This window comes from Vanessa atalanta, chromosome 12 (assembly GCF_905147765.1).
Source record: "Vanessa atalanta chromosome 12, ilVanAtal1.2, whole genome shotgun sequence".
Classification (NCBI taxonomy): domain Eukaryota; kingdom Metazoa; phylum Arthropoda; class Insecta; order Lepidoptera; family Nymphalidae; genus Vanessa; species Vanessa atalanta.
The window spans coordinates 11,337,360-11,360,663 of NC_061882.1; the positions used below are offsets into that span (position 1 = coordinate 11,337,360).

Genomic DNA, 23,304 nt, shown 5'->3' on the forward strand with positions numbered 1-23,304 from the left:
GAATCGAACCCGGGACCTCAGAGTGGCGTACCCATGAAAACGTTTGATAGGAAGTGTTCATCACCGCCCATAGACAATTGCGCTGTTAGAAATATTAAGCATTCCTTACATCGACAATGCACCACTAAACGTGAGAACTAAAGTGTTATTCCCTTTTTGCTTGTAGTTGCGCTGGCTCAATCATCGTTCATACCAGAACAAAACAATATTCAGTACAAAATTGTACCTAGTAGGTAGCTTGCACCTATCCTTGCTATGCCGGCCAGTAATATGCATAAGTTTTAAAACCTAATATATACATAACATGTTCATCGGATTTCTTTGGCTTTTATTTATGAAATTGGTTTAATTTCCGGTCAGTCCTACTTGTACTAATTTATGTAATTGTAATCGGTTGAACGAGGCCCTGTTATATGAACTTATAACTGTAATGATATATTCCGATCCAATTTCTACTATTCCTTAAAATAACCTCAGTTTAATCATGACTGAGAATTTTAAATCAATGCAAATAAATTCTGAACGCATCCGTAAACGTCAAACATGGCCGCTCGTTGAACTGTCAAGTCATTGAATTTCATTTAATTTAGTATCGAAATCCAATACATATCCATATATTGTTGATTTAAAATAATTTTTTAGCGATCTATAGAAATAATTGTGAATAGTTGGCTATGGGGTCTATCCCAGACCTGCACGAAATTATTTATATAGATATTTTATAATTTATAACATATAATAGACGGACAGGCAAATGTTCCGGTAGTTGTTAAATGGTCACCACCACCTATATACATGACACCGTATGACATTTTAACAATCAACCTCGGAAACTAATTTGTTATTTCCCTTGTGCCTGTACACTGGCTTACCCTTCTAACTGGAATACAATATTAAAGGATTATTGCTTGACGATAGAGTATACGATGAGTAGGTAGTGTTTACTCATGGATGGTCAATATATATAATATCTATAACTTGAAGTAGATATAATACACGAAATTTTTCTATTTATATTTATGACTCGTTTACTTTGATCGACAAAATATGATTTTCAAAAAGATATGGGTTAGATTCGATCTAGGATTGACTATGAATACAATTGCACCGCTTGGAAACGACTCCCCTATCGTAGCAAGGAATGGGTTGCTTTATACAAAGAAATAGATGCTATCTATGGAGCGCTTTGGGCGAGATTCTCGATACTTACGTTCTATTCATTCGTATGCTTAAAACCATTGAATTAAGAGCGCGCCTAAAGTCACCATAATTTAATATTTCCTTTAAACGTCTATCTCGGTACACGATTCCATTTCTATGGTTATTTTAAGGAAAGTGAATACCGTTCAATTTCAATATTATTTCCTGTTGGGGATACTTCACAAATAATTTCCAAGGATATTCGTTTGATTATGAGCGATGATAATATGATTTTTAAATAAATAATTAAAAAACTTACAATGCTTAGTGACAATTTTCCTTAATCGTATTGTAGCAACAGAGCCACTGTATAGACTGCTTAAAGTCGTGTGACGTGTGTTTACGAATAATATTTGACAGGAGATTTGTATTAAAATATTATATTCAATATATGATAAAAACTCGGCTTCGTTCAAGGTAAAATAAATAAAACTAATGAAATATAAATATACTAACTACCGTACCTCTACACGAACTTATCATTTGGAGCACACTTTCTGAACGCATCTGTAAACATCAAACATGGCCGCCCATTGAACTGTCATGTCATTGAATTCTTAGGGTTTAATAGCGAAATATCTCGAGTATACGAATTTTGTGAACATATGTTGTGGACTAAAAAATCATAATTTTTTAACGATCTAAAATTGTGGATAGGTTTCGATCGGGTCTATTGTAGACATGCACGTAATTATTTATATAAAACGTAGTAACTGCCGAAAGTTTTTAGCGTTATAATAATACCACAGAAGGGATTTATACAAAATAGATTATGTGTAAAATTGTTAATTATCCAGTTTTGGTCTCAATAACTTATAGTAATATAAATATAGTATAAATACAAAATGGATTAGAGGACTTTTCAGTCGAGATTTTTTTTATTTATATTTTTAATAAACTCTTGAAATTATGATATAATTGTACTCGTATATACATTTATTTACATAAGAATTACTAATATTAAGTCCTTAAATATATGTAAATATGAATTAAAAATAGTTACTGTATAAATCTTGACCGCGTGGAATAATGGTAAGAATGCTAGCAGCATTTCCCAGTTGAATCGGTATTTTATTTTAATATGTATATTTTTTTCTATTGGCTTTCAACTGGAATTATACTTAATGAATTATGTTTTTAATCGAATTCGCATGAATAAATCCAAAGTTTATATTATATGATAAAGATTTTAGGAAACAAAATGGAAGGCGGAGAGACTAAAACGAACTCGAAGATCAGGTTAGAGTAGTTGATAAGTTATAAAGTTATAATAAAGTTCAGTACTAGATATTTACAATTAGTTCGTATAAATAAAGGATCAAATTAACATAAAGCTAGACTATAAGCGAGACTATTACTTTTAGAATGTGATGATCATGTCGTTGTTCATGTTTGTGTGACGGTTCTTCCTGCTTGGCCTTTTATGGGTCAAGTCGGCTACGGGCCTCGAGGCATGCCTCTTTGCCCGGGATTCTTCCTCAAAGGTAGCTTCCGCTACCGTGTCAATATATTCTGACCCAATGGGACAGTGTCAAATGATCCAGTGGTGTTAAAAATAATTAGTCTGTTTTCTTGTTAATAGATGGCGTTAGTAGGTCTTTAAATCGCGCTATAATTGTCTTAAGTTATTATTTTAAGTAATCATCGTTCATACCTGAGATACTATCGTCCGGTGACGCTGGAAAGGCCAATAGGGCACTACATCATTCAGGAAAAACAACCTGAGATACCTGAATGAACGGTATCCTCATTCATCACCTAGCTGTCATATTGCTTTTAAATTATTTTTTTAAATATATTTGTTTTTATATTTTCGGTCTTTATTTATCAAATATAATTTATCTATTGCAGTTTCGCCCGGATTTAAGGTGTTGGTCGTTAGATGTTAGGCATAAAAAAACCTATGTCCTTCCTTAGAGTTCAAGATTATTTCGTAAAAAAACAGACAGACAAATAATAATAAAAATACAGTAAATTATTGTAATGAAATATGACGTATAAGAGGACAATGCTCGATTTTGCCCCATGGCGTTCATGAGTATACAACTAAGATAAATTAACAAAAAAGTTACAGTGAATTTACAAAGGCCTCGCAACAAAAGTTAGCGAAAAATATGATCTTTTTGACCTCCGTTTCAATTTCCCTTTCTTCAAGCGTGTGCTGGTCTTTTTCTTTGAACGTTACGCACAAAAGCTGATCAAAAAGAGTTTTATTTATCTAAAATATTATTTGTGGCTTTTAATATGTATATGATTTAAATAAGTTCAAACATGTACAACGATTATAATTTTATCCTCAATAATAATAATTCTTTCGAATTTTCGCAGTATTGAACGAAACTAATTAATTTATTATTTTCAATATGGTACATACTATTGTTTCGTCAATAATAACATTGTGATGTCTTCCTGATCACTTTCGGTCACAGCAAAAGGGCGTCCAGCAAACCACGACCACGAATACAAAAGTATTCCATAAAAACTGATATACATACAATTGATACAAGAAATAAGAATAAACTTGTAACCCCTACTTTCCGTTTGCATATGGTACAGAGAACTTTTTTGGGCAATGGTATACGCATATATAATAAGATACCGGGAAATGTAACCAATTTACCATTATCGAAATTTAAAAAGTTTATTAAGACTAAATTAATAAATAAATCTTATTATTCATTAAAAGAGTTCTTTTTAGAAAAAAACGGCTGGACTTAGGCTCGGTTTCCATCACAAGACACTAATTATTGTAAAAAAAACAGCATTGAAAATCTGTTTATTTGAAAAGCGCAACTATGCTAGTTATATGCCGTTTCTTCTCGCTGGAGGCTGCTTTCCGAAACGGTGGTAGTATTTTAAAATTGAGGATTCAAGATTTTTTTTTTTGAAACGACACGGAAAGAGTACATGCGCAAGAGCAACGGATTTATATGCTTTCCGAGACAAGAGAGTATACGCAATTCCAAGTTCCAGACTTCGTGTTGCTACTGAGTATTTTTCGGTAGAAAAACTCAATTTTATCGGCCTTATCTCCGCCTTGAATAACCTTCTATCCACTAGATCAAGGAAGCAGTCAATAAATAATGCCAAAAAATATTAACAAATAAACCTATTGCTCTCAGTGTATTTTTACTTATATTATAAATGCGAAAGTAATTCTATCTGTCACATCTTCACGCTTTACTCGTGAAAACTCGCGATTTAGATGAAATTTGGTATGGAGATAGTTTAAATCCCTAAAAGGGCCCCTTTTTTCACCCCCTCGAGGGAGTAAAAACTTATAAATTTTGCGCGTATAAAGCCGCAGGTTCAGCTAGTTTTTGCTTTTTACGTTCGATATTTTTACTACGTTATCATAACTGTTTGAACGGACTCGTTAATGATGTCACGGTGCTATTAGCATCTTTATATCAACGGGATGCTAAGAGATATCTTGTTTTATTCTTGTTTCATTACAATCTCCATTATAAACTATTGTTGCATAATGAAAAGCATTACAATGAGTATTTTACTGAGTTATTTATTTCTATACCCTTTTAGATTCAGATATCATAATATACTTAAAGCAATACATATATACCAATATATATTATTTCTATATTTATATAGAGTGTCGTGCTTCAATAATACACACGGGACAACTTTATTATCTTTGTGTGCGTGACGGTTACGCTTGACACTCGCCAAAAGTCATACCACTTTACTAGCGTGAGTGTACTTAGTAGCCACAGCTTAACACCACTATTTTTTCAACGGTTTCTCAGATTTGACGGTCTATTTAAGGATCCGCAATTAATTTTTCTTTTAGACCTCGGACACTAAGGTTGATATTGGCGCGACTTGTAATTTGTTAAATGTATTTGTTGTGGTTTATCTGGATTTGTAAGCTTAATTGAGTAGTTAACTTCAATATGTATAATTTATGTTATGATAAATTCGAAGTTAGAGATATTTTTGATTGATTAAATTGCTTAAACAAATGAAATTATTGTTCTTTTATATAAATATATTTCATTTATGAACGCTAAATTTGTATAACATTACTACACGCTTTTATGATTACGGAACCCGTGACAATAGATTAATTGAGACCTAAGTTTGTACTAAACAAACAATTTGAAATTAGATAGGATTTTATTTACAACGCTGCTTCATAATAGCTCTGTGGTAGTAAATTATTCGATTGTCACCCGAATTATACAACAATACTCCAAAGGCATTAAATCGATTCTACAATATAAAAGTATTATTTATATATAGACATTTTATTAGCAATATCAGGATTATTCAAGATAAGTGGGCGTATATTTCAACGATTTTATATATGAACAATCCACAAATTCAGTAAGTTTTTAATTAAGCAAATCAATCACACATAAATGACTGAATCTATTTTAAAAGAATAAAGATAATGTTGGAAATTAGCGATTCGTCGCGTACGTGGTGCGCGGGAAATCTTGAATGTAACTGTCGATCCAAGAATTCCAAGATGGCTGCCTCGCTACCATCGACGCGACGCTCTAACCAGTATGAATAAACAAGATGGCGCACCATGCGCCGTCATATATATGTCGAAGCATCGAACAGTTTTATTAGGATTTATTTATTTTTTATCGTACATTCTGGCAGCGTCAATATGACGTAGATAAAACGTGACAACCGAAAGCGAAAAATATATTACGAACGTGAACGAATAGACTTACATTTCAGATATCATCATGTCTGATAATGAGTATATATATAAAATGAAAAGTATTTTTTTTTTGGATATCATTTGTTATCCTAACTAATATATAAATTCCCAAGAGAGTTTGTTGTCATTGTCATCATGAAATTTCCCGTACACGTTGCCATTTAGAAAAGAAAATAAGTTACGTAACACCTACCTCCACAGAAGGGAGGGAACAAAGCCGCGTTTGGGAAATATTTATTTATATAACAGACATACCTAGCAATTATAATATACTTAAGGGGTATGTACATATATTCTATGGTTCGAACTCTTGACTTTAACAACTTTATACCACATAGTGGAGGTAATAAAAATACATAGTGTTACTTCACTCATTGATTGGCTTAGAGCTGGGATTTATCCGTCATTCTCACGGGTCGAAGCCGTAGTCGACGTAGTCGTAAGTAGTCGAACACTTCTTAAAAACTGAAAGGTTTAAAGCAATTCCTCTTATGTTACAAGGAATTTGAGTATAATTCTGCATGTTTTTACTATGATTTTGTCAGAAATTCGTGTTAATAATGTATCTTTTTGCAGCCTGAAGAAGATTGTTTCGTTTCCAAAGCCTAAAATAACCTCCAGCACACAAACGTTCTTTAACGATTTAACAATAGAAAAGTTTTAAACGTTTTCTGGGGTCCTGTTGCATACCCCACAAAAAAATTACCGACCATGTGTGATCCACACAACACGTGGCATAGTGCTTTAAAACTTAAAACACTATAAATATTACATATGTTATTATAGTCAAAGCACTCTCTGAAATTTAACGTTCATTAATCTGCGGATAGCTTAGATTATGTTTTTTTCAGAAAATTTACTACTCTTTGCTACTGGTGTCTTCTTTGGGGTCGGAATTATTTGTTTTCAATACATTTGCATTCATATTACTTCGAAAGTAAATAAGTCTTGCATCCTACCACGACTTGTTTACGGCACAGATAACTAACGTCTGTTTAGATTAAACACGGTGATGGATTTTAGTGGACATCATCACTACAATCAATAAAAAAAAATTATATAGTAAATCCCGAAATATTTTTCTTATTCGTCGTATTCTATCTTCAAATTGATTAAGCGACGGATCGGTTCGAATACATTAATATTTAATAATTCATTTCCCATTTATTCGGAAATGAAATATTAAATGTTCCAGCGTTTTAACATTATATCCGTTTTGTGATTACAAGCGAAAGGTTAGGGATCACATTTTTATGCTAAACTACATACGCCCCTTGTTATACTCGATCAAAAAATACATTATGCAAAACATATTATTTCTAGCTATATAATAATAATATAAAATCAAAATATGTCTGTCAACAAATCACACAATGATGTAATTTCTTATAAAGCAAGCTTGAGCCTCTGTTATACCTAAATTCTACGGCCCTCTTAAACGCAAGCGAAGCCTCGGATGAACGTTAGGACAGCTAACTCAAGCGATTCGATTGAATCGATATACGAAATTATAATAAATATGATTCGAATCGAACTTTTTTTATGTGTAGGCGGACGAGTAGATGGCTCATCTGTGGTCACCACCCATCGACATTGGCGCTGTAATAAATATTAACGATTCCTTAGAACGCCAATGCGTTACTAACCTTGGGAACTAAGATGTTATGTACCCTTTACCTGTAGTGCTGACTCAAATCGGAACACAATAATACTAAGTATTGGTGTTTGGAGTGGGTGCTACCTACCCAGACGGGTTTCAAAGCCAAGTAAACTTACTCAAGGCAACCAAAATATCAAGAAGAACAATTATAAATAAATACAATTACTATTTTTAATGCGATATTAATTCCAAGAGAGACGCACAATTAAATATTATTTATTGGTTAAGAGTTATTATTAAGAAATTTTATGGAATCCGTTCGATTTCCTGAAACCAATGAATACAATGGCTCTGGTGGTAGAACTAATGGTATTTATTTCATTTGCCAATTTTCACAAAACAATCCATTTGTTCCGTATTTGTATTGTTGTCTTACAATACGAGAAACTAAGTACATTGGTACAATAGCAACGGACTGATACGTCATAACTGAATGCCACTCGTCACAAATTGAAAGTAGTTTTGAAGACCACGCGTTGCACGTAACCTAATCCTTTCAAACTAATTTCGCTCTTCACGTTATTCTGTACTCTGATTAGATTGAAAATGTGCTTTGTTAGTCACGCTGACTTTAATTTTCAAGTTCTTCGACACAAAAATACTGCACCCGAGTTTTAGCGGCATATATTTTAACGTAATGAAACTGAACCGTAGAGAAGTGAAAATAACAAAACAACCAAGAAACTGCCACGAACAGAGGAATATTAATTATTAATTAATTGTGAATGACTTGATACGTACGATAATATTATTTTCTTTGTTTGTTTACGCCCCTGGCAACCAAAAAAATATCGTGTACCATAAAGCAATAGAATTAATATAATCACAATAAACGAAAAGAGCCTTTGTATTTATAGATTGACGATTTACGTCGAATGTTTGACAACTGGTTTGTATGGGAAATGAAAAATGTTATATTAGGTCCTTACATATTAAATTAGCGTTTTGTCGTTCTGACCATTTTCATGTAAAATGTTTCCTCTTTGGTTAAGAATTCCAAATTCAAATTTATAAATTCATTTAGCTGGAACATTTAAGTTTTGAAAACATGAATGAAACAACTTTTGAAACAATGAATGACTCATTTGTTTTGCCTCATTTTTTTGTGGTGTCGCTTATTTCCGCACAATGGAAAACATGACATATTGATATATTTACGAGTACGAGTTCTTCTGTTGCACCAGTGCTGCAGAAACAGCTCGAAGGATTAATGACGTGTAAGGCGCAAGTGTCCCAAAAGAAAACACGGCACGTTTTTGGTTGCAAAGTTTTTTTTCTAGAAATTTCGATCTTCAGAACTAACCAAAAGTTTCCGGTGCATACTTTTACTTACGTACATTATTAATAAAATATATTTTACAAAAAAAAATTGACGTTGACAAAAAAAAAATTGAGTATCTATATTTTACTCCGCAGAATATATTACAACGAGCTCTTCCACCATCTACAACCTTGACCAGCGTTTTGAAATGTTAACAGGGTCAGTCGTTGAGTGTTTGCAGCGTTAATCTTGAAAAACCATGCATCTCTCATCTTTCATGGACAGTTTGATGTTGCCTGCTTTCTCGTTGTGAATCAGCTTCATTTGTTTTTGTCCTAGGCAACCAAAGAAACAATATCGTATACCATAAAGCATTAGAATGAATACCATCACAACACATTTTACATTTATTGCAGTGTACGAAAAGTGTGTAGTTAAAAATGATTTTTGTAAGTGATCTTCATTTATTGTTGAAACATAAAAAAGTGATCACCCTAAAATACGTTTTATTTGTTTAATTTATTCCATTAACTTGTGACATAATCGAGAGAGACGAGATCTGTGTCCGGGAAGCTATTAAAAAGAAGATAGATTTTATTGTGTGTTTGCATTGAATAGACTCCGGTACTTATGGACCGTTTGAAAAATTCTTTCAACCTTAGAATTCTACATTTTCTCTGATTGTCATAGGCGTAGAATATTTTGAAATAAGTTAGGGATCCGAATGAAAAGTTTGATAATGTAACCATAATATGGCGTTCGTCGTAGCTGTCAGTTGATTTATATGAGAATAAGGCAGGTCTGATGGGACCAATACAAATTTAATATTTCATATTGAAATAAAACTAGTTTACTGCCCGTGACCACGAACACTGCAAAGTGCTCGAAACGTCGGGATGTTAAAATAATTAATATACGCGATTAAATCCGTTAAAAACTAGTTTTATTTCAATGTGTAATAATCGCGAAAATCTAAGACAACATTAATATTTCATGCTGAACTCGCGGCTACGCATTCTTGGAATTCAGCTTGTGACGAAAATGCACTACTTATCAATCCATTACTTATTTACAATCCTTGAGGGGTAATGTTGGGGTAACCTTCAAGGGGGGAATGATTTCGCACCAAATTTTATCGATTTCATATAATTGTTTATTCGATTCAGAGGTTTAGTCTTGAAAGTGTAACAGACAGTATAATATTAGTTCAGTTAATTTAATTTAACAAACGCTATTTATATCGTTGTATTAAATTTATTTTTTCTATAACATTAAAGTGGAGTCGTTTTATTCTCGTGACACGCTTCAACTTCACACGCCCACATTACAGTTTCTCATTATCGCGTTTCTTCACGTGAGCTGAGGCTCTGTGGATTTACGCTTGGATCTTATACAAAGATCGCAGGTTTGAAGCCCTACTAAGTATTCGAAAACGTTTTTTATGTAATTAATCAAGTGTTCTGTTAAATTTTAACGTCAAATTTAGATGAAAATATCTGATAACACAGTCACTTGTGCCTATGTAAGTGGCAAATGCGCTACCTATAGTAAGTGGTCACCACCACCGATGGATATTCTAATCATCCCTTACACCTTCAATGCCCCGCAAATCTTGGGAACTAAGATGTGTCCCTTGTGCGTAGTTACTGGATCGCTCACCTTTCAAAATGGAACACAAGGGTACGGACTCTTAGTCTGACAAGAGAGAAAAACACTATTGCGAATTAATTCACCAGTTATAATATTAACACATATACGAAATTATAGTTGAAAACATTTTCAATTACTGCCAAACCAACGCTTGAAGACCTATTCTGTTATATTTGTTTTTATATTCGTTTAAATAAGATCAAATGTAAATATTTGATGTCATGTCAATTTATTTTATGTTTAGTATAATGCGAATAGAATAAAATTAAAACGCAAATTATATATATCTCTACATAGTATAAAACAAAGCTGCGCAACGGATTTTAATGCGGTTTTATTCGATAAACAGAATGATTCCAGAGGAAGGTTTATATGTATGGTATATGTTTATTTTTTTATGGCATTTGTTGGCGGACGAGCATATGGGCCACCTGATGGTGGTCACCACCTGGAAGTGGTCACCACCGTCCATAGACAAAGGCGCTATAAGCAATATTGACCATTCCTTACATCACCTTTGCGCCACCAACCTTGAGAACTAAGTTGTTATGTCCCTTGTGCCTGGACACTGGCTCACTCACCCTTCTAGCCGGAATACAACAATACAGAGTACTGTTATTTGGCGGTAGAATATCTAATAAGTGGGTGGTACCTACCCAGACGGACTTGCACAAAGCCCTACCACCAAGTAAATTGTATACAGTAAATATAAACATATATAGTATATATAAATGTATATATAAATTGTATATAGAGTGTATATTATAGTAGAGAAAAGCCAAGAATTTTAAGTTTATATTTATTTTTAATTTGTATAAAGACGGTCATTGTACCCGTGTGAAGTCGGGTCGGGCCTTTCAATGAAATCAATTTATTACATATTTATTTAAATTTTTTTTGGTTATTACTCGTTATTGATTTAATATAGAAATATATTTATGTTTCGAACATATGACTACATTATTTATTTGCGTGATTGTAATTTATTATCGCGTTTGCTTTGATTTCTTTTTTTGTTTTAGGTCTTTCAAAATGCCCTTAATTCGAAAAAAAGAACATTTATTTCGAATCCTTGCATTAAATTATTAAATCTGTATTTTATATTATGAGATGGGTTTATTCTTGTGGTGGGCGCTGTGTAAAATTAAAACGCGCTTAGCGAGACGAAGCCTACGTAGGCGTAGATACATTTCCTCTCAGATTTTTGCCAAAATACTTACAAATACCTCTGAATAATCTTTTGAAGATTAACTTTATATTAGCACTTACAACCAGTTCACAGTGTAGATTCCACCCAGAAGCATCTTTAAGAAAATCAGTCGATACTATTTTCGACCATTAAATTTGTATTTAAATATATCCATTATCCGGCATGGAAATCAACGGGTTACTCATTTTCAATATAAAAATATACTTTATTAAAGTAGGATTTTGATTTAAAGCTATCTAAACTACTCCAAGCTATTCTACCGAAAAGAAGCAACATTGAAAATACAAGGTAATGTCAGTTAAATTCAACAAGTATTACTCTCGACCCTTTTTTATCATTTATAATATAATCTCGTGTTGATATTAATTCGATTAAAATATTTTATTACTCTATGGTTTCTTAGTATAAGATTTAAATTTAAGAATATAATATATACACGTATCCTATAAAACAATCAAATTATTTTAGTATTGAACAACTGAAGCTATTTTCGTATGAAATTTTAATGAATGTGCATTATTATTTCCATTAGAAACCAATACGGTAACAATGTAAATTTATACATTACCTATTTACTTTGAATTTGATCAATTCTGTTGATAATAACATAATTGAAGTTTTAATAACATTTATTTAAATTAACTGCATCGCTGTCGGTTCATTTATGTTGATTTAAAGTTCAATTTCGTTCGTACATTTTATTTGATGTTTCCAGTCCGTACTGGTTCACATAATGTTGTCTTAGATTTTCGCGATTATTACACATTGAAATAAAACTAGTTTTTTAACGGATTTAATCGCGTATATTAATTTATGGATGTTAAAATAAAATAATTAATATACGCGATTAAATCCGTTAAAAAACTAGTTTTATTTCAATGTGTAATAATCGCGAAAATCTAAGACAACATTCGTTCGTACATGTTAAACTTTAACCGTCAATGTTTTCAAATTGAAATTAATTTCGAACAAAAGCAGTTCTTATCGATAAAAAATTAAGAATGTGTCGGTAGGTTGTGTTTACATAAAAATCTCCATAAGGGATCTCGTGGGTCGTTTTTGTGTTTCAAATCAACAGACGGACGTGTTAGTCCCGGTTAGAGTGCTGACCGAAATAAACTAAAGCAAACTGAATCTATGTCGAAAGCGCATTCAACCGCTATGTATAAGGTCTTGGCTGAAATAGAGTTAGACTGCAGCACCCTATTCATGTTCTGTTTTCATATTATTCATCAATTTTACTAACCAGTAGTTTGGTCAACTAACCAAGTCGATCTTTCAAAGTCCTATGTCATCATTTTAGTATTATTATTTATCACGACACGAATTATACTTATAGTCATACGTTCTCTATGTAAAATCAAACTAATCAAATGTAGCGGTTCTAAGGATGCAGTTCTGATTTAGAGAGGAACAGATGCGCGTATTCTAACCACTAGGCTGTCTCGGTTCTTCAAGGTATATTTTTATAAAATATGTGACGCCGCCGTCACAAGTTTTCCAGCGGATATAAAACTGTTATTAAAATAGTAAAGTATAAAATATATATATATAGTTAAACGTATAAATTGCTTTTATTTTAACTATTATTATTATAATAATATACAGTAATTAAATGTATAGTATACGCGCATGCCATACAACGTGTAAAGGTGGTTTCATCAGGATGCCAAGGTATATGGTCATAAGCGCCGGTCTGATCCACGCGCGCTTTCATATAATTGGTGTTTGAAATCAAAACCTACTAAATCATATTTGTTTTAATGCAGCATTAATGCAGATTGTATGCGATACGTTGTTCATGAATAATAAATTTATACACACGAACAGAATTCAATTAATTGTATATTAGTGCTCTAAGTGTAACACTAGAATAAACAACTGTGCAATGTCAGCAAACTATTTAATTTGTAGTTTTGCGTCGGATTAGTTGCATAAATGAGTTACATGGATTTTAAACTAATTATGGTATATATACTTGACTTTTTGTTGGAGAGACTTATACTCATATGGGCTGAGTTTGGTTTTCTTCGTTCGCTCAAAGGAGGAATCTTAGAGGAGTGGAGCACTATACTTATGTTATAAATGCGAAAGTAACTGTTGTCTGTTGGTCTGTCTGAACTTAGTATAAAGCAAGTTTGACGAGCTCCCTGGTCGAGTAGTGTGTACGCCGGCTTTCATGGGTACGCCACTCCGAGGTCCCGGGTTCGATTTCCGGCCGAGTCGATGTAGAAAAAGTTCAGTCGTTTTCTATGTTGTCTTGGGTCTGAGTGTTCGTGGTACCGTCGTTACTTTTGATTTTCCATAACACAAGTGCTTTAGCTACTTACATTTTGATCAGAGTAATGTATGTGATGTTGTCCAATATTTATTTATATTATTATTTATATTGTTTTAACATAACAAGCTAATTTAAGTTACATTAAAAACACTATTATAAACCCTTTCGAAATTGTATGCCTATTATTGTAAATAAAATAAAGCATTACTTCCTCGAATTCGACCATTTTAATATTATATTTAAAACAGGTTTTTGTGATTAATTCAACACTGAAAACGGACGAATATATTTAATTTCAGCGGGCAGACCGGTTAACCGCAGCGATGACTCTGTCGTATATTTTTTTAGGACTTATTTTAAAAAGAGATAATATCACATTATTCGAAGGGATCGGATGATATTACATTAATCGTATGTGGGCGGTACTGTGTTATTAAGAAAAGGGTGGAATTTCTAGCAAAGAAGGTCACGTTTTTGGCAAACAAATTATTTTACACATATAAGAAAGGAATAAGATATTTAATTTTTATTTCATTTTACTTTCTACAAGGTTCCAAAATATATCAATTATTTTAGTAAAAACATGAAATGTGTCCAATAATAGTACTATACCCTGTTCAAGTTAGCCTCATCTTTTTGACAGACGGGCTAGTGATGAGAAACAGAAAATATAACATATATAACAGTCGATGGAACGATGGAATGCGTAATTCAAATTATAATTCAGTTTTTTTAAACTTATTTTTCTAAAAGAGTTATACCAGCTGAAGAGATCCCGACCACTAGCCAAAGAGACCCTAACCAAAAGGGCCCCGTTCGTAACAATAACTTAACAATGATCCTTAATAAGAATTTTTGGAATCGATATTTGTGGCAGTTACTTACTGCCTGTTATTCTCGTCCCTACCGTCCGACCAATGTAATTTTACATAGTACAAGCGTCTATTATTTTCAGTGTTTCTATTTAAATTTTACTTTGAAGCAATAATATATTACAGAAAAAGTCTTAAATTTTTCCGATAACGCTTGAATCTTTAGAAACTTTTGTAAGTATTATCGTACTTATTTTAAGTATTTTTACAATATTTAAAATCAATAAATTAGTAAATAATATGTACGTCATTGCAAAGTTATGTCCATAAGAAAAAATTACATGTCAAAAAGATCAAGCTATCTTGTACAGGGTATAATAGATTATTTATATGCCTAGATGAATATTGTCAAAGCGTCGAATAAAATAGAAACACAATTTACACACGCACACAAGTAAAGGCGTATGACGTTTCACAAATGTCAAACATAGCTGTCGTGCACACCAAGATAATAAAGTTGTCTCGTTTGTTTTAGTTATTTTGTAGTGCGACATTATTTATACATATATAAATAATTGAAGACTCCTCCTTTTCACAGTTACTCTAATACAAATTCTTCGTTTTAATAATAACTTAAATTCGATTTTTTTCTTTGATCGTCATTTGTCAATGGGCTTTCTTTTCAACGCCCGCCAAAAATATATCACATTACACAGATACACAAACCGACGCTCAGTCACGAATCGATTATCAAAAGGATCGATTACAGTTGACATCAAAATAATGTTGTTAGGAACAAAATATAACGTTTTGGATTGTATTTGTTGTTTTCAATAGAGAAAATAAAATGCACCCAAAATGCTTATTGTTATATTAAATATAGAAACAAAGATAACAGAACTATTCATATTATTATTTTAATCTTTTTTTTTTTTTACTAGTAGGGCTTTTGTGCAAGCCCATCTGGGTAGGTACCCACTCATCAGATATTCTACCACCAAACATAACATCTTAGTTCACAAGGTTGGTGGCGTATTGGCGATGTAACTAATATTTCTTATAGCGTTGGGTGGTGACCACTTTACCATCAGATGGTTCATTTGCCTGTCCTCGTATCTATATCATAAAAAACATCGATAGCACATACGAATACTGGGTATTTTTTTATTGACATTTAACGTCTGCTATCGATATTGGCTGTTTCATTTGTACGTGATATATTATCAATTATTAACTCAATTAATTTTTTACTCATAGGATACAAATTACTATAATATGTAATAATTAATATTTGTTACATACTAGCTTAACTCAGTTGGAATGTGTAGCAATGACCGATTAAATAAAAAAAAAGTCTGTTCCAACTCTCTTTTGACCTTTTGAAAGTAGACGGTGCGATGTCACAAACATTCATGCACGTGCCAACGATACTACAAACTCAACAACAAAATTTCAACTCTATTGTATCAAAATACTATTTATTGTATCAAAATTCTATTGGATGAACGTTCCGTCCCAACGAAACGATACGAATAAAACATGAACAAAAATGAGCATACTTGTTTATATGTTAACTGTCTTATACATGTATTAATAGCGAATTTCTGGCCGGTTCTTCTCATTAGAATCTACTTTCGGCACCGGTGGTAGGTTCAATTTAAATAGTTTGTTAAATGACGATTCAAAAGTGCTTGTAGAAGCCTACTTGAATAAAGTACATTTTGATTTGATTTGTAAGCCGATTTTTGTGTCAGTGATTATGGGACGATATCTGCATATAAAAAATTGGCTCTGGTCTCATTTTGAACAGCTCCAGCCGTAGATGTGCAGAAAATTAAAGAGGATTCTTGATGGTATTTTACTAAATAGTTACGAGTTAACAAATATTTTTTTTTGATAAAATATACTGGGTCGGTTTGAGAGCGGCGCTATGGTTTTTTATGTTAGAAATCTTTTATATTTATAGAAATTAAATTAAGGTGTGAAGGTATACTTTTTACTTAAAATTGTATTTTTTTAACGAGATAGCCCAGTGGTTAGGACATGTGGTTCTTGTCGATTCTTCTCGGTAGAATCTACACTCCGAACGGTGGTAACTTCACGTAATATAGTTTTGAAAAATAACTTCAAAAGTGCCAGTATTCAAAAGCCTACTTGAATAAAGTATATGTAGATTTTATTTTGATTTTGCATATACCTAATTTGTTTTTAAAATTCACTTCACAGTTAAGGAAAAATTGTAAAAATCTAAGCCGCATTGGCCCAGCATTGTGGAATAAGCCTCATTTTTTTTAAAAAGGAGAGGCATAAGCCCAGCAATGGAAATACAGGGTGTTACTTATATTAATAGTATTGATATTAAACACCTGCCAATTTGCTTAAAAATTTCAGAGCGCCGTAAAAATTATTATACTTACATAAACAAAAAATGGTAGTAAATCAACGAAAACGTTATTGTATTATTTTTTATTTATATAAAACATACAATATTACATACGCATTTACCAGCAAAAAAAGTGGTCAGACTATCTCTGATTGGTACAATAGATGGAAAATAATAAAACAAAATATAAGTAACGAACTGACGTTCTAGATTTTATCTAATTCACGGAACTTGGAACGATAATGGGTGCTCGCAAAGCTGACACAAACTTGACTTTTCGAATTAATAAAAATGACATTCAGCATCTGTAACGAACCATTCGTTCATTGACTTTTAAGAACAAAGGCAGTGTACTTAATCGAATCCGACGCAATAGTAATCTGATAAAATTGATATAATTCTAACGATGTATGTCGAATTCCAATCAATTATTTTTGGTGATAAAAACTTTTCCTTTAAATTCGACCTTGAATTTGCTTATATAAGGTTCGCTTATTTTATTTATTTAAAAAATATTATTAAAGGCTGGTCAAAATATTATATTGGGTACGATAACATTGTCAATCAGTATTATATGCTCTATTGGCCTCTCTTGCCCTTTTTGGTCTAGCGGTTAACTAAGGCCGTAGACCCTGAGGGCTGACAAAAAGGGTTTGTCTGTTGACGAATTCTTAGTAGTAACATAGATATTGAAAGTTCGCAATGTTTGCGCTACTATGCCTCGGATATCACGTGAAACTATTGGTCTAGCGCTTAAACCTTTTTCCATTAGTGGCGTATTGGTTATGTGAGGAATGGTTAATATTTCTTACAGCGTCAACTTCAATTTACGTTGATGACTACTTACAATCAGGTTGACAATTTTTCCGTCCGCTATGAAAAAAAAAATCATATAAATCAGAACTTCATCTTCATTTTAAATATGATATTATTTATGTAATTGGAAATAAGAATTAATTATTTTTCATAGTTTTATTTATTACGGCATTCTAGTTTGGCTATTATATAATATTAAGCCGTTTTTTTGGAAACAATGGCTACCCGATCTATTCTGTTCGGAATGTTTTTAATAATGTGGGTAGTAAACCCACAATGTCAATAGTTGCATCACATATATTTACGACACTATAGAATCGTTGTATAAACACGAGGGGTAAACTTAGATATAACACCTACTTACCGACTTCACAAAACCAGAACACTCTTCATGGAGCACGGTATTCATTTTTATGAAAAGATTTCACGGCTATTTTTAACTAGACCTAATAATAAATTTACTCGAGTAAAAACTTTATAGACGATAGATAATTGTGGAGTTAATTGATATTCTTTGATTTTCATAAAAAATAAATTTAATTGTATTTAATTAATATACATATATGTATTTAAATTGGTAGAAAATAATGAACTACTAGTAGATAAAACTACTGAGTTTCTAGCCGATTCTTCACAGGACGATTCAAAAGTGCTTTTACTCGCTTACTTGATTAAAGTATATTTTTATTTTCGTTACACAGCGAATAATGCTGTTAAGTTTTATTCGCCGCTAAGCAGGTTATATATTTTTAACCGTATTATATTAATAACAGATAAACAAGTGTCATAATGTTATATTAGGTGAACCAGAGGTTGAACGCGTGGCATTCAGTTTGTAACAAAAGAGCTTCAATGCCTTGTTTATAACCTTTTATCTCCAACATAACCCCCTCCAAAGGTAAATAGAGCTTACGTATTAGTCATACGTCCAAAATTAATTCAGTGGCTTATCCGTAAAATCAAATAGACTGACAGACAGTGTTACTTACGCTTTTTTGAATATGAGCGAGGATAAAGGATAAACATTAATTTTAAGATAAATGTTACCACAGATAATTCTAAGTTAATGTAAATTACTATTGAATTCCACATTTACAGTGAAATTGTCGACTTTGACGATGATTAACGACCCGTGATTTCACGCACAATTTAATCGCAAATCAGAGTAACATCGAATGCTTCAACATCAAACGCTTAAGTTAATTGATGACGCGAAAGATTATCTATTCGTTTGCATAAATATTACTATAAGACGATTTTAATGATTATATCAGCGTTCTGTTCATTATAGTTTCAAGAAGGTCTAATGTCATTCACATTTGTATTAGACATTGCTAATTTTGTGTCATTTCGTTTAAGGTTAAAATTTAGACATGTGATTTACGTTGAAATCAATAAATTTTGTATAAAAATCTAAATTAAAAATCGCAACTGTGAAAATCATGACCGTGCGGAATATTGAAAATATTCTATCAGCCTTTCTTCGTTGAATCGCATTCCCGATATTTTCGCCGAAAAATGTACACGTATAAATGCAACAAGACGGAGTGTTTTGTATTTATTGTTTATTTTTAAGTATTAACCATAAGAATATCGTTCATTTGCTCCAGTAAAACGAATGAGAGTTTATTTGAAAGAATAAGAATTTATTTATTTTTATTCAAAATTGGTAGACAGAGAGGAAAATTTTACCGGAGTGTCTGGTTACCTGATGTTATTCAAAGGCATTGGCGCTGTGAGAAATTTTAACGATGGACTTCCAACATTGGAAACTAAGATGACATATCTCTTGTGCCTGTAGTGACGTTGGCTCGCTCACGATTCTTACCGGTACACAAAAATACTTAATATAACTTAACATTATAATTTAACTTAAAATAATTTCTATTAAATAAGTTTTAATAACTTTGAATAGTAGACCAAATAAAAAAAGAAGTAAAAGGCTTTATTCATCTTATGATATGAATATGGAAAATTATAAATAAAAGAAAAGAGTTCATCATCTTTCTGCTCGTATCCCAATTTTACTTGGGGTCGGCGCAGCTGTCTTTTTCTTCCATACTTCTCTGTCTGACGTCATCTCACAAGTAACATTCTTTCTAGCCATATCGCTGTTCACACAATCCATCCACCGTTTCTTTCGTCATCCCCAACCTATATATCAATTCACATCCATGCTCAAGACCTTCCTCACAACATGGTCCTCATTATTCCGCATAACATGCCCATACCATGATAGCCGGTTTCCACATAGCCTTTCGGTTACCGATGCCACTTTCAAACTTTCTCTTACGTACTCATACCTTATTCTATCCACTCGCGTAACACCACACATTCCTCTCAACATTCTCACCTGCGCAACATGCAATTGTTTTTCAGTCATCCCTTTTGTAGCTCAATACTGATATAATAAAATTAGAGTTAATAAAATATATATTTTTATTGTTCTAATAATATATAGCGACATAGTACAATAATACGTTCCACACACATATTGCGGTCGTACATAAGCGAGCGTCTTGCGACGGAACACGACGACGGAAAGTTGGCGCGCCTTGGGAGTAAGATTGTCACTCCCAAGGCGCGCCAAAAGAAGGTTCACATAAAATTAAAATTGAAAATTACTAATGAAATTTATATATTATGACTTTGGGAATGGCAATTATGCTGACAGTACATTCTACACTGATAAGATTTATAATCAGAATCAATAATTACATTTACGCTCATCCAACGTTGAAAACATAAACATATTTATTTACTCCCACAAATAATATCGGTCCTAAAGTAAAGAAATATTTTACAAATCGATTCGTTTGCATATACACATTTGAATATTGAATTTTAATACTTAAATTATCATAAATTTTCCGTGTAATAAAATACCATTACAATTTTAATCACAATTCTCATTTCCATACGGAGAAATTACCAATTATTTCTTGTGAAATAATGTTTTTTTATTCATATAAACTGTGGCAACTTTTTTATTTGGTCGAATAAGAGTATAGTGGACTTAAATACGAAGTATAGTCGAATTATATATAATAATATCAATCACCACACTAATGTAATTAGATGTAGTTTTGCATTAAAAAAAAAATCGTACACTCTGTTATTAATATCGATCATAGCTCTGCGCTTACAAACAAAGATTTGGACATTAGATGAGTATAGCAGTTGATGAACTACATTTTCCCTCTTAAATAAATCATAAGAGTGTAATGAAAAATAAAATATCTTTTATACAAAAATGCGTACTATAAATACACACATACATACATACGAACTACAAGGAACGCATAAATATAAACATATATTTAAATAAAATTTAGGCTATAAATTATTATTCTTCGAGTGGTGTGCCAATTCAGTAATGACTAATTGGAATAATATATGATAGAATCAAATAATTTACACTTGCTTAAAAAAACAATGTATAGCACAAATTTTAAATTACATAGCCCGTCATCACAAACGTATAATATTTATGACGAGTATCAAAACAGTGTCGATATAAATGTTACGACCAAGATCCAAAAAGATCGTACTGGGCAGCAAAAGTTATGCATACTTTTTCATATATATATATATATTTTTATTATAGTTTTTTTATAAAAAAATATGAGTTGTTTTAAAATTAAGAAGCTACATAAGTTAGGATAGAGCCGAGACGGCCCAGTGGTTAGAACGCGTGCATCTTAACCGATGATTTCGGGTTCAAACCAAGGCATTCATCACTGAATTTTCGTGCGCTTTATTTGTGTTTATAATTCATCTCGTGCTCGGCGGTGAAAGGAAACTTGAGGACACCTGCATGTGTCTAATTTCAACGAAATTCTGCTATATGTGTATTCCACCAACCCGCATTAGAGCAGCGTGGTGGAATATGCTCCAAACCTTCTCCTCAAAGGGAGAGGAGGCCTTTGCCCAGCAGTGAGAAATTCACAGGCTGCTAATGTATGTAAAAAATAAGTTAGGATGTTTATTTGTTTTCTTTTTATGCATACTTTGTTCTTCTTTAACTAATTATGACAATTAGAATAGAACTTTACTTTTGTTATACTATATTATTATAATCAGTGTACACATTGTTGACAAACGAAATTAAATAAATTAATAAATAAACTTGATAGTTAAATTTATTTAACGCAAGATCTATAAAATACGTTTGTGCTTAACTTAGATAAGTCAATGATTTAGTGTTTCGCGGAATGAAGAAGCTTAAAATCAGAAATTATATTTATTCAAGTGAATCGAATTTTTAATAATTCGAATCTAAGGTCTACTCAGCCACTGTTCAGTCATGATCTTACTTCACTGGGCGTTATAACGTCAAATTAACTTCGGTGTACAAAAAAATTTAAATGAAATATTCTTTATTTTTAAGTCTTGGAATTTCACTCGAGGTCGGATTACTTTGTTCGAAATACGGTTCAATCAATTTAAAACAGACACGTACTGACGTTGCAAGTGCATATAACTCATGGACGTTAATGTTATAACACCCACACACACTGGGTATTGTTTTGCACTCCAGTTCCAGTTTTAAGTGTGAGAGAACTCTCTCTGTCTCTGTCTGTCTCAAAACTGATTGAGCTACAGTATTCTAGAATAAATAATGACAATGAAGTGTAAAAGAGATAGATATATTCTACACAGCTTTTATGTAGACCTCGAATATCACTCCATTTTTTATTATTACTCAACTAAAAATGTCATTTAGGCATAACGAGCTCTATAAAGCTATTTCAATATAAGCCGTGTAATACATAGTTAAAAATATTATTTTGTAATAATTTGAATTATTAAACATAAAGCTAGTAAAGATCTAAAAGGTACGGCTTAGCGCAAACCTGTCTGAGTAATAACCACCATTTCATCAAAACTCTACCGCCACACAGCCATACTTTTTACAGTTGCATAGATGTGTAGTTGTGTTCCGGCTTGGAAGGTAAGTAAGCCAGTGTATAAGAGACATATCATTCCAGTTCTCAAGGTCATTGACGATGTAGGCGATGGTTAATAATTCCAACACTGCCAATGTTTAAGGGTAGCAACAGCGTATCACCAGATGGTCCAATTGGCCTGCACTAGAGTGAATTCGCAAAAACATCCACGTAAAGAAAAAGCGTACCCCCTTCAGGTGACCTCTGTCTCTCATTCTCTTTCTATATATTGTTATTGTTTCAATTCACGCGATTATTGATAACAATTTTGTCACTGTCATTCAATTATTTCTAAACATTAATTTATTGTATTGTATCTGTTATGAAATCACTACATAGTATACAAAAGTCTGTCTGTCCCTGTGTATGCTTAGATCTTTAGAACCACG

General features: G+C 32.3%; 1 protein-coding gene across 1 annotated transcript in view; it reads right to left on the reverse strand.

Moving 5' to 3' along the window:
- Positions 1 to 18,409, reverse strand: part of LOC125067789 (adipokinetic hormone/corazonin-related peptide receptor variant I-like) — a 111,041-nt gene extending 92,632 nt beyond the window's left edge. The window contains exon 1 of the mRNA XM_047676555.1: positions 18,331 to 18,409. Coding sequence (XP_047532511.1) covers positions 18,331 to 18,375 — 45 coding nt within the window. The 5' untranslated portion in view covers positions 18,376 to 18,409. The remainder of the gene's footprint in view (positions 1 to 18,330) is intronic.
- Between the last annotated feature and the right edge of the window lie 4,895 nt (positions 18,410 to 23,304).